The following is a 13,944-nucleotide window of genomic DNA, read 5'->3' on the forward strand; positions in this document are numbered from 1 at the left end:
TCTAGGGTTTGTTCGTCTCGCTTGGTTGATCCGGTCGCAGGAACACCGCGTTGTTTTGAGAGTTTTCTGTGTGTCAAGGGGGGGATTGGTTGGGTGGATTCCATGGCGGCAACAGGCGACACGGAGATGGCCACGGTGGGCTCGGCTGGTGAGGGCTCCGGCGCCGGAGCAAGCTCCAGTGCGGTCTCGAAGCGTCCGAAGCGTTTCGAGATCAAGAAGTGGAATGCTGTGGCTCTTTGGGCATGGGGTAAGCGTGCCTTTCTCTATGGTCGGATGTTGATTTTCTTTGACTGAGCACTGTCAGAGAACAATCGGAGATTATGTGGTTTTTGGAAATCGTGTTTTGATGAATACGGTGACAGATGAGCACATTCCTCAGATTTTCAAAAAGAGCTTTACGGTGTGAATTGCACTTCTGTGTCACGTCCCTTGCCTGATCCCCTTGCGAGGAACCACCGACTACAACATCTGTTGCTATGTCGCAAATTTCTGGTGTTCAATCAGCTTGGAAATGTGCTTGGCTGTCGGGTAAGCTCGTATTCCAGCGAGATATCTGATCGATCGTTTGTGAAGATCCCGTTTGCAGACATTGTTGTAGATAACTGCGCCATCTGCCGCAACCATATCATGGACCTGTGTATTGAGTGCCAAGCAAATCAAGCTAGTGCAACGAGCGAGGAGTGTACCGTAGCATGGGGTGAGATTTTCTGAACTCTCTTCGATCTTGCTACACTGACTGTTTTTGGTCAAATTCTTTTTGTCTGTTTTCAATTTGCCGCGATGGCTGATGGATCCTCACATCTTTGGGTTTTGGATCAGGTGTTTGCAATCACGCCTTTCACTTCCATTGCATCAGCAGATGGTTGAAGACGCGGCAAGTGTGCCCATTAGATAATAGCGAGTGGGAGTTTCAGAAGTATGGACGCTGAGTGCCAGTGGATTCATTTCTGTATATGGTCGAGGACTAATCAGCTCAGCGAAGACTGTCGTCTGGTCCTATCGTTGACATGTTTTCGGTGATATTAGTGCATTTTGTATGACTTACGTTCTAACTTTACGTGTGTGAGTAGTGGTTGTCATCTATGTGTTGTGTGCTGGAATTCGACCTCGAAGCTTACTTTTAATGAGGAACACTTTCAGTTACACTCAAGTCACAGAGTTTTGCACAAGCTTCATGAAAGCAGTTTTTTTTTTTTTTTTTTTTTTTTTTTTTTTTGTTGTTTCAGTGAAGAATATGCAGGGTTGTGGTATTTGTTTCATAGCCTAATCACAATGCAGAACAAATGTGTACAGCAAACCATGGAATGTCAAAAAAATCGCTCCCCTATACATCGAGTCTTGTTTCCTTTCCCCAGTATTATGCTAGGTTGTGATTCAGCAACAATTGGGATGGCAGGTGGAGATAATGGCAGCGAGAATGTGGATTTGGGGGATCCGAATGGTCGAACGGCTGGCTGTTGGTTTTTTGTTTTTTTTGAGATTAATATGTCAAATCTAAATTTATTCATTGATGTCTTAAAGACTTCGGTGATAGAATTTTGCAAACAAATTTTACATCAATATGGTAACTTATTAATACATAAAATAAAAATAAATCCTTTGATGTTCAAGAAATGAAATAAATGGTTGTTAAAATATCTAACTAAGAAGGAAATAAACTCTAGATGTGAGAAGAATAGTCTTGCAAATTTACATGTGATTAAAAATTACTTGGTTTATATTTGTAAACTATTATACAAAATCTTGTTCTAAAATATTTGGATTATAAATTTATCAACTTTATTATATAACATAACATTATTAAGTTTGTTTGTAACAATTAATAATAAAATAATGTGATGTTAAGTAAAACAAATAATATACCATAATAACATTTATTTTTAGTGCATTAGATCAAAAGCCAATTCTTCAAGTCATTAACAAATTAAAGAACTCTATTTCTCTCAAAGATATTACAATTAATGACACATATGATATCTATAATCATCAAAGCAAGATGTATCTAGACACATTTTCTATGCTTTGCTTCCTACATCACATCAATTATAAAGCTCAAATGTATCAAGTCAAGTTATACATGTTGTCAAATAATTGTAGTTTGTATGTACTTACACCAATGAGTTGAATCTAATTAATTTTAAAAAAGATTTTTTTGACCACAAATATGAATTATTAAGATTATGAATAAATATTATATAAACTAGGCCTAATTTCTTTAGCTAATCACTAATTAACCATCATCAATTATAAGAACTTGTCTTTTTTTATTTCTATGTAAAAAATTTGAATATATATGACATTTTTTTGCTTGTATGAGCTAATAAAGAATATCTTTATTTATAAGCGATTTATTTTATTTTATTTTATATTTGACTTAATTTGTAATGTTTGACAACAACCAAAATTTATTTGCAAGTACGAAGATTGTCATATATGGATATTTACTTGTATGTTACACATGCGACTTATGATAGAGATTTAACTGCTAGCAACCATTTTTTAATGTATTAAAAGACAAACTTTTTGTTGCAAAGAGTACTTGCATTCCAAAAAAAAAATTAATAGAAAAAAATCATCATTAACAAATTATAATGAAGTAATAGACATAATTAAAGGATTTTATTTTACTAAAATGGTCTTATAGATGAAAGCAACCATTTTGTAGAAATAACATGCATAGATGAAAAATAAAAATTATAAAGGCTTGTTTGTAGCTTGAATTTCTTTGTTTGAATAATCTATGTTTTAAATTTAAGAAAAGATTCATTTGATAGTATAAATAAGATCCTTGGAATGCCTTTCAATCTAATTTATAATTAGACTGTAAAATAACATTTTTTTTTTTTTTTTTTTTTTTTTTTAAATATAGAAGTATTAATATTTTTTTTCTAAAAGAATTTAAAGTTTATTTCTAAATTTTTAAAGACATTATATTTGTAAAATTTTTTCAAAAGATCCATAAATATTTTAATTTTTTGATGTAATTAGTAATTTGTGTCAAATTGGTTGTAATTTCATTTTTTATGGATCATAGCAAAGTAAAGTTGTTATAAATATAAAAAAACTAAGACATTGATGATATTGAATTATTAACAAAAATAAGCAACATCAAAAGTTGAATGTGTAATTGCAATAATCAAGTATCCTACAAAGTCTTCTTGATAAAGCAAATAATATGTAAATTATTTTATTGCAAATATTGAAAATAGAAAAATGAAAAAATAGAAAAATAATCTTAAACAATTAAAGTAATTTTGATTTTTATACCCATCTTCTCAAGTATCATGTTGATTAATACTTGATGTTCTTTTTAAGTCCCTTTTTATTTTATTTTTTATATCATATTTTTAGTTATATTAGCACCAAATACAAATATAATATGACAATAAATTTTATACTTATTAATAAAGACTATGCAAATGTAAACTTAATTGACTAGATTGTTTAATATGTATAAGTATTTTTAATTTAGCAAAAAGAACTTCATCTTTTTTTAAGATTAAAATATGTGCTTGATTGAAGAGAAATTTGGTTTATTAATATATTATTTAATAACTAATATGTAGATATCTATTGGAAAGAAATGATACATGGTTGTAAACGACACTACATTGCAAATGATAAAAGAATTTTAGTTCAATTTGATTTTATCTATGAGATGAATGTGCACTTTTTCAAGTATTTGACTTCTTACTTTGTTAAGGCAATTTAGGACATAGATTGAATACTTATTATCTTTTTTTAAGAAGTTATTTTTGATAATTTCAATGCCAAACTAAAAATAATTATTTATTTGTAGAATAATCTTCAAATTGATATAAATTCGTCTTAGACTAGTACTATTTCTAATGACACAATTGACATGCTATTCACTAATATTGTCCAAATTTTATTTTTGTAGCATTGCTCAGTTCATATTCTTTGGATAATCATTAAAAAGATATTAAAACATTTTCTACCAATTGATAAATTTATTGGCATGTTTTTATATTTGATAAATAAAATCAAAGATATACCAAGCTTTTAGAATCTCTTGCAACAATGTATACAAGTCTTAAGATCACAAATAAGATGTCAAAGTTGGATTGTGAAACTTATTAGAACAATATATAGATAATGGTTTTATGTATTATTTTCATCCAAAAGCTACCAAAAGATTTATTTTCATTTAATTTGATATTACTATAAAGACTATACTACCTTTATTAGTGCCTCTATATGACAATTCATATTATAAAGTTCTATTGGATATTTGATTGACAATTGAGGATTTTGCAATTTTAATGGCTATTTAAATATTCCAAAATATTAATATCTACCTCAATATATTCTATTTTAAAAATAATTATTCATATTTTTTATTCCATTGATACTTATATTAAAAAAATAATAGGTGCAACAAATAGCTTTCAATTGATATACACAGTGAAATTTATAAAAATTAATTAATAAAAATTTCTAAATATAAAAAAATTATTTGTTACTGCAAAGTCCATATTATATCTATTTTTTTAATCTACATGTTAAGTCTCTTTTGCAAAAAAAATTGGTATCTACTTAAACACAATTAAAAAACTTATTTTTACAAAGTTTATTTAGGCATATGAAAGTATTTACCAAACCAATCAAAAATTATAGCAAACTTATGACAATGTTGTGAATTGTTAACAAAGAGAAGTCAAATTTTAATAAATATTTTTTGACAATAATTTGTCTTTAAAAAAAATTAAACTAATATTAATACATCTATTGAATACTTTTCTAGTAAAATAAAAAATTTATTTTTTTACTCATTGAATTAATGAATTTTTGGTATAAATTAAATTTTTCATTTAATAAGTAAAAAATGCAGCTACAAGATTTCTTGTAGCTATATTTCTTGTAGCGATAAGAAAATAATTATTATATTTTTCTATGATTTGAAAAGGAAATGGAGATGTATCCAAGAATTTAATACATACCTAACAAAGTTTGATTACAATCACATTAATATATAGTGAATGTGCATTCTTGCAAGCATGATTAACTATTGATGCTTGTTAAATTTGTCTTAGTCACAAAATTGTTTAAAAACTTTGTAATTTATAATATTAGTAAAATTTAATCCAAATTAAATCACCTTTTGTTATTTTAAGATATATATATTGGTTACAATATAATAGATATAAACAATTATTATATTTTATTTTTATTATTGTAATATATATTTTTTTATTTTCTTAAATCTTAAAGCATTGAACATTTTGTAATTATATTTTATTTAACATATATAGTATTTTTTTAAAAAGATAAAAATAAAATTTCATAAAATTTAGAGTATACATCTTTGATTTAAATAAGTCTCCTTGATATTCCTTCTTATAATCTACAACATTATCTTCAATAGAAGTCAGTAAAACACATGAATTTCTTTAGTATAAGCATTAATTGCAATAGTTTTTATAATTAATTAATATGTAAAATTCCAAATTATGAAATTGTGAAATTATGGTGGCATCAAGAGGAGAAAAAAATTGGTTTCAATGCACATAAGTTTTAATATTTGCTTTTTAGGTGAGTTAACATTTGGCATAAAGCATCTTTGGAGCACACTGTACTTATGTATTACTTTGAAACTATTCCAATACTTTGCAAGAGTGTAGTAGCCCAAATTAAGAGGTTCCATAAAATAAGACAAAGACTTCTACTCATAAAAGAATTAATTTAAAAAATATTATAGAATCTGAAATAAAATTACACAAACCATCAAAAAAAAGATAAAAAAAATAAATGATTGATACAAGTTGATAGAAATATTGTTTCTTTTCTTAAGAATGTAAAAAGAATTTTGACTTTGGAAAGCAAAGATTCCAATATTGATAGAAAAGATGCACTTTTGCCAAAGCTTAGAAATGCAACAACTACTAGAGTAGCAATTATATAGAATAAAGACTTGATTATGGCTTATTTGAAAGAAAGTAGAAACAATTTTTTTAAAGCCAAATCAGTAAAGGTATATACAATATTGACATGCATATTAAAGTAATAATTGTGATATATATATATATATATATATATAATATTTGTCTTATATACATATATTTACTGTAAAATAAAATTAAAAATTAAAAAAACTAGTATGCATGTTAAAAAACTAGAATAATTACATTATTTAAGTAAAATATTAAATTATTTTTATTTATAATTTAATATTTTATTTTTAATTTCTAATTTACAAAAAATAAAAATGTATAAGATATGTGAAATTTATAGTGTAAAATTGAAAATGGATGTATATTATGTTATCAATTAATGAAGACAATATTCTTAATTGATTTTAATATTAATAATTATTGAAATTGTAAATTATAAAATATAAATTTAGTGGATTGTAAACTTATTAGTGATATATATATATATATATATATATATATATATATATATAATCTATGCTAAGAAAAAAAAAACATAACAATGTTGTTTTATTTTTTAAATAATAAAACAACTATTTTTGCTACAAAACATTGAATGACAAATTTAATGGTTTTCAAATTATATATCATAATGTTGATCTAAAACGTGAATAAATTGTTCAAAATATACTATCCAAGTAGTAATGATATAACATAGATACTAAGTGTTCTAGAAATAATGATGATATTTTTTAACAAAGCCAAAATATCAATATTTACCAATACAATTACCAAAATTCACAAGAAATGGTTGTGGAGTAATTACATTATTTTAACAAAATACTCCAAAGATGATAAAAAAAATTTCTAATAAAAATATTATTTCAAATTGTACAAAGATAATTCTTTAAAATGATAGTTTTTTGAAATCATGATAATATTTTAATAAACATCAAGACTACTATTTCTCAAATCATACCTAAGTAGTATAAAGTACATAACAACAATAACTCTTATCATAGATGTAAACTTACATCTTTTTTTCTTTTTTTTCTATTTTTTTCTTATTATATTTTAGGTTCAACAAAACCACCCTCATATTTAAAATACATATGACCATTGACCAATAGATTAATATTTGCAACGGTTTAATTTGGAACAAAAGATTTAGCCTTTTGTTTGTTGATCATCTATTACTTAAGAATACAAAATTATCAAGTAGAAGGCAAAACTTTGCATTTATAAATACGTCTCTATTTTAAGCTATACATATTGGGTAGAAGAGGTCCACCACATGATAAGTGCATTTTCCTTTGCCTTATAAGTCTTCAATTTGAACTTAGGTAGTGGCACTAACATTTAGTTTACTAACTTGAGTTATATTATTGAAAGACTTCATCTTCTTATGGACTACTTTTTCTTGGGTTGTATTCAATACTCTGTACAGTTGATTCGTCAACGAGTTTATAGAAAATCCATGTCTTACGTGAACTGCACACACATTCATCTGAAGAATACGAATTATTACCACATAGCTGCAATAGTCAAAAGGGGCAAGCTGCTGTTTTCGCATCCAGCTAATGCATTGTGAAATACAAAGCTGTGATCAATAAAATAACCATACTGGATATTCAAATATAAGTGGTTAGAACACAGAAATCATGTATCACCAACTAGCAGAAAATCTGGGATGTATCAATCCCTAAATACAGTACAAATTCAATCTATGTTACAAAGTTTTATGTACACTAAGACTGCTGAAACAAAGCTCTTTTCATTCTCAAACGTGAATTTGTAATACTCAAGTCGGACGGGGAAATGTGCGTGGAAATTCAGGAGCGTAGACTTCAGTGGTTGTCGAGGCTTGAGAATCTCTGGGGTTTAGTCTGGAAATTCAAAGCCAAGGTGCGTAAGATCATTCAAAAGTTAGAAACAGAACTTGCTGTAAGTTCTGGCAAAGTACGAACGGAATGACGCCTACCAGGATTACATACAATTGACGCATTCGCCAACAATATACATACGTAAGATCTCTACCGAAGAAAAAGATAAGCTGTAAGTAAATACTCTACTCACAGCGCCTTCTTCGTGCACTCGCCAAATGGTTTCTCCAAGAAGATTGGCGACTGATAACACAGTCAATTGAGGGAAGTAATTTTTCTCCGTCACAGGTATTGTGTTGGTGGTAATGACTTCATGAAATAATCCTCCTGCTAGTCTTTCTATAGCAGGTGGACTGCAGCAAAGAAAGGTGTTGTCAGAGGATGCAGCAGCCAGTCACACAGTTTCATAACAGTCGAAAATTTCTATTTGAACAACATTAACTCGTGACACCTCGTCAGGCCCACAAGTAAAGGGAGCGAAAACATGGAAATATCATGAACACAAGCATAAAATATATATATATATATATATCCCCAGGGGATTTAGAGCAACTTCACCTAAAGACGGCATGTGTACAACAAGCATATACTTCTCGAGCTCCTTCGGCATGAAGAAGAGCTGCACCATTAAATATTGTGCCTGAAAGATGCACAAAGAAACTGATAAGAATGACAGAACCACTTCTCGCTAACAATACGTGACACTATTTCACAGACAAATTTTCTTGTCGATTAGAACATGCAACGCTACCACGAAGGCACGAATCCCATTCCCATAATATCCATAAATGTTTAAACTGGAGAGCAACTTTGTATGCGGGGATATCCACATAATAATTAATAGACGCAAGATAATTGACACTGTTTCCAGAGTTCGTCTCTTATATAGGGCACAGATGCGTGGGCCAACAGCGAGAAGGCTCACCGGCGGTGTCAATCATATCATCAAGCATTACTGCCACCTTTCCCTTGACATCTCCGATGAGATTCATCACCTACCACGCCCAAATCAATCCGTTCTATAATCAAATTAACAAATCGTTTTCCGCAAAAATAGAAAAGCATTTTCAGTTGCTCAAATCTGATCCCATGGCATGCTCAAATTATGCATCAGAACATTTCGCAGAGAAGAATGATAGGTCGTAAATTGCACACACACATTGTATGATTGAGTGGAGTTGGTCTTAATGCTAATGTTGATTTACCTCTGAAACGTTATGCCCTTGTCTTCGTTTGTCCACAATAGCTAGCGGAGCATCTGACAACTTTTTAGCAAATGCACGGGCACGAGCTACTCCCCCAACATCTGGTGACACCACTACCAAGTCGTTTGATGATATCATTTTACTTGCCAGGTAGTCGAGTATTACAGGCTGCACACAAGGCTCCGAGATTAATCAAAGGTCATTCAAAGCGAAAAGAATAAAGTTACCTCGTTGCACGACCCATACATAATGCACTTGGTAAAAGTACGAGCTAAGAATCATACTCACCTGACCATAAACGTGATCAACGGAAATGTCAAAATATCCCATTGACTGCCCTGAATGAAGATCACAAGCCAGCACTCTATTGGCTCCAGCCTCAGTGATTAAATTTGCAACTAGCTTGGCAGCAATAGATTCTCGTCCTTGGGTCTGTGCACCAGAACAGGTCTTATCATAAGGTGCTGCATAGAATAAAATGGCAGTGAAGTAATCGCCGTTATGCTGGCATCACTTCCACCCTTGCTAATATTTTGACATCCGAGTTGATGATCCGACAACGAAATCACTAGGCTGCTTGTCTGACTCATCATAGTAATACCTACTTACAACCTTCTATACCTATCATCAATTCCCTTGTTTAAAAATCAACCATATTCACCTGCAATATGTCAAGAGAATATCTATTGACGACTCTTGCGGATGGTGTTCAAGTCAAAGAATGAAATGCAGATCAAGAGAACATAGTGATGTAATATGAAACTCACTTTACGATCTGCTCGAGCATAACCAAAGTATGGTATCACAGCTGTTATGTTCTTAGCAGAAGCTCGGCGGCATGCATCGATCATAATGAGGAGCTCCATCAGATTCTCATTTGCAGGTGGACATGTTGGTTGCACTAGAAACACGTCACAACCACGAACACTCTCTTGTAGCTGTACGTAGATTTCTCCGTCCGCGAAGCGCTTTATGGTTATCTTTCCTAAATCGAGACCCATGTAGTACGCGATTTCCTACAAGAAATAAATAAATAAATAAATAAATAACTGGTTCCATAGATGTTGAATCTCCTTTAAAAAAACTAACAATAAAAAAATAAAAGCTGTTTCCTTTTAACAAAGTGCTTACAGTGTGCTATCATGCAACCGGGGAAATCCTATTAATAGTCATCTGTTAGTCTCGCCAAAATCTCAACGTACGATAAATGCAATTGAAGAAAACATGCCCTAAAAACAAGCAGATCAGTTGATGCTATCGCCATGACTATGCAATATCAAGTACAAGTCTGTTGGTGCATATACTTGGGAAAGAGCCTTATTTGCAGTGCCAGAGAAAATTTTGAGGCGATTCTCCAAGCGGATATCATGAAGCACAGTATCCCTTAGCACTTTTGACCCAGCCACGCTATTCCAATTCTGATTCGGCACAACAGGTACTACTGGCCTTCCATTCCAGGATACTGAGGAATCCGCTAGCGCACATTTCTGCAAACAACAATCCACCTTTCCAGTGAATTTGTAATCTATATATATATATATATATATATATGTAGAGAGAGAGATATATATGAGTGTGTGTGTGTATGTATGTGGTTTGATCCACTCCATTGCAACAAGGTCAGTGCATGGCAGAGAACGGATCCAGATCTCCACTCGAATCTGTTCATTTTGAAGCTTTTGCATTCCAACTACAAACTCGGCGGATATTTCCTTCGTCAAATTCCACAGTGAACTAGTAACAATGTTCATCTAATCGAATATAACAAACGCGTAGGACCTTCGTAGATATTGTTACATGTGTCTGAAAGTTAGTAGCTGGACTATCATTGCGAGAACGTATTCAGAAAATGAAGCGAACAGCAAAAGAAATTATGATACGCATTTACTGAGAAATAGAACTCATAGCAAGGTCACACATGGCATAAATATGTCCAAGTGTCGGCTATAACACTTACGTGGTGCGACATATTTGAAAGGTTCCACGACTTCAGAAGTAGAACAAGACGAAGAAACTACTATGAAGCTTCTATGCTAAAAGATTCTTCATAATTCGAGTTAAATAAAGTCAGTTAGCTCCCATTGAGCTCTAATAAATGACAAAAGTCTCAATGGTTAACATGAAAAAAATCGGAAACACCAGATCTACAAACTATCTCAGCTTAGACCTTCCGAAACTCCCTTCTTATTCCAAGGCTCCACTTCAAGAAGTGCACCACTGAATTCATCAAACACCTCGACTTCGAACGGTAAAACCACCTCACTAAACCTTGGAACCAGAACCACTCAAACAGATCCATGACTGGATATGACATCCGCAACAAATGCAACATCATATTCCAACAAAGCCTCAAAAAAATAAAAAAATAAATCACGAAATTTAAATCCTCGAAAAGCACTCTTCATCACTCTTTCTTTATAGAAAATTTCGCAATCCACCTAAAAGCAACGAACATCGCCCGTTCATGCAACAAAACATAGAAAGACAAAACATACCGGTCGCGCTAGCGGTCCTCTCCGTTGCCTCCAATTTCTATCTCCAAGGAAAAGGCCGCTGCCTCTCGTCGCTTGCGGCGAAGCCAAGGATCCTCGGCGGCAAGGGTGCGGCGACAAACATTGCAGGCCATGGCCAGTTCGCGGCAGAGATGCAATAGTTGAAGCCATGGCTACTGCTAGGAGCAGCATTGTCTCCGAGCGCCTGTAACTAGGAAGCAGGGTCGACGATATTTCTTCATCCCTTTTCTCATCCATGTTGCGGGGGATATTTTTCGTCCTGGATTCTCATCCATGCTGAGTAGAGTATATTCCACTTTATTTGGCACACGTTGTGGATAGGATAGCACCCTGAGGTGGACTTTCATCCATCTTATGGATGGATGCCTCTGTTCTCTTGTTTGTCGTTGAGGTCCTCTCATCATATTGGACTTTGATGGTTTCATATTGTTTCTGTTTATAAAAGTCGATGGTTTCGGATTTTAAATACCTTTTTGGTTTATTAGAAAAAGAGATTTTACTTTAAATTTTATAATTAAATTTTATTTAAAAATAAATTAAAAAGAATAAATACTATCCAAATAACTTAAAACAAATTCACAAGCATTATCATATATACATTAATAATATATACTATAATAAATCATCATATATGATAATACTTATTAATTTTTAAGTTGCTATTATTTTGTAATTTTTAAAAAGTGAAATTGTCCCTATAACAGTGCAAAATAGTGTAGATGTAATTTTGAGCTGCACCTCAAATAATCTAACTTAATAGAATTTGATACATGCCTAGTTGCTTAAGTGTTTCTTGACTATATTAAAAGTCCTTTCTAACCCATGGAATAAATATTGGAGAGAGAAAAGAAGAAAGAAGTGTGTTATATATTCAATAAATACAAAAATATTTTTTAGAGTTTGAACAAGATTAAGGTTGAATAAGTTCATATACTAATTGCATCAAAGTGGATCTATAGAAAGAAGAATATTGAGATACCAATAGAAGGTAGAAAATTTGGAGAGCTTGCACTCAAGCAAGAAAGAAGAACTATTAACAATGTTGGAAGGACACAAAGTGGTAAATAGATTTCACTTAGCTTCTTGCATTCAAAGAAAGACTTTATCAATGAGCTTCAAAAGACATTACTATGGATTTTAGATAAGCACCACTTCTAATATCAAATAATAATTGATATGTATCAAAATTAAATCTATCTCTACTCATGTTATAATTATTATTATTATTATTATTATTATTATTATTATTTAAAGAAAAATCTACTTCTATTTTTTTTAAAAATATGTACATCAATTCAAAAAATCTTTTAATAAATCCATCTAAATTAATAAGAATCTAAATAAAGATTATTTTTATATTCAATCTTATTCTATGAACTATTAATATATATATATATATATATATATATATATATATATATATTACAAAATAAGTATAAAACTTTATACATTTTAAAGATAAAATCTATAATTCTAATTTTTGTATCAATTTAAACTCAAGAAATAGATGAAAGCTAAAAATTCAAATTTTTAATTTTTTTATGAAAAATAAAGAGTCTATTTTAATATGCTACAATAATCTTTTTATATGTAGTAGATTTTTTTTCATACAAAATTTACTTTTTAAGAACACCTAAGTCTAAAATAAACCAAAAAAGAATCATTTTTATTTTTTTATTAGGAGTAAAGTAAGTATGAATTTAATTGGAGGATTAATTGACATGGATATACATATTTATTCTAATAATTACCTAAATATTATGAATAGGTAAAGGTAAGTTAGTTTGATAATATTTTATAGAGAAGCTTTTTAAAAGCTTCATAGATGCAATTTCACCTTTGTATATATTTATAAATGATTGGTAGGTTAAAAACTCGGCCAATAATTTAGTCATGTATTGCACATGTATGTGGATTGTGGTATAAGTTAATAATGTGGCACACATATAAGAAACTTGCCTTGCAAGTTAAGACAAGTGTCTTACAAATTGGACATGTGTTGGAGGTCCTATAGAATGTTACCATATAGCTTCTAGTTAAATAATATATATAGAGACAAGAATGAAGTCTTTTTCACTCTCGAAAATACCTTTCTAATCTTTAGCCTTATTTCAAGACTTTCTAATCTTCTTATCTTTGGCAATAGTCATTATAGTTTTAATATTATATTATTTTTGAGTGAATATCTATTTTTTTTGAGTTACATAAGAGTGTATTGAATTTTTGGTTCTTTAAGATTCATGTCCTTGATAGTTTGACAAGAATGCTAATTCATTGATCTTGTCTTGTTTTAAGAAGTGAGTGAATGATTCTACTTCTATTGTTATGTTGTAAAGGTTGTAAATTATCCACCTTCAATCTAATATTTTTCCATAATATTAATTTTTTCCTCAAAGAATTCATTCTTGGAAGTATTCAAGGCCCTGACTATCCTTCTTTTAGGAAATTTTTA

The 13,944-nt window shown here is 30.5% G+C and overlaps 2 protein-coding genes across 3 annotated transcripts; one reads left to right on the forward strand and one right to left on the reverse strand.

Annotated features, from left to right (window-relative positions):
* LOC112284365 (uncharacterized) lies at window positions 1-1,150 on the forward strand. The gene is made up of 3 exons (XM_024524106.3): window positions 1-247; window positions 587-697; window positions 820-1,150. The coding sequence occupies exons 1-3, from the start codon at window positions 103-105 to the stop codon at window positions 927-929; spliced, it is 366 nt and encodes a 121-aa protein (XP_024379874.1). The 5' UTR covers window positions 1-102; the 3' UTR covers window positions 930-1,150.
* Window positions 1,151-7,494: 6,344 nt separating this feature from the next.
* Window positions 7,495-11,641, reverse strand: LOC112285049 (ribose-phosphate pyrophosphokinase 1). Of its 2 annotated transcripts, XM_024525534.3 has the most exons (9): window positions 11,475-11,641; window positions 10,284-10,466; window positions 9,747-9,995; window positions 9,268-9,411; window positions 8,980-9,147; window positions 8,700-8,769; window positions 8,333-8,414; window positions 7,968-8,127; window positions 7,495-7,777 (listed from the first exon to the last, which is right to left on the reverse strand). In XM_024525534.3, exons 3-9 carry the CDS (start codon window positions 9,978-9,980, stop codon window positions 7,739-7,741), a joined length of 897 nt encoding a protein of 298 aa, XP_024381302.2. In that variant the 5' UTR covers window positions 9,981-9,995; window positions 10,284-10,466; window positions 11,475-11,641; the 3' UTR covers window positions 7,495-7,738. The 2 variants fall into 2 exon arrangements, with proteins under 2 accessions (XP_024381302.2, XP_090107899.1); XM_090251773.1 differs by lacking the exons at window positions 7,495-7,777; window positions 7,968-8,127 and having other exon boundaries at window positions 8,329-8,414.
* Window positions 11,642-13,944: the final 2,303 nt, after the last annotated feature.

Source organism: Physcomitrium patens, chromosome 7 (genome assembly GCF_059467195.1).
Source record: "Physcomitrium patens ecotype Gransden chromosome 7, ASM5946719v1, whole genome shotgun sequence".
NCBI lineage: Eukaryota > Viridiplantae > Streptophyta > Bryopsida > Funariales > Funariaceae > Physcomitrium > Physcomitrium patens.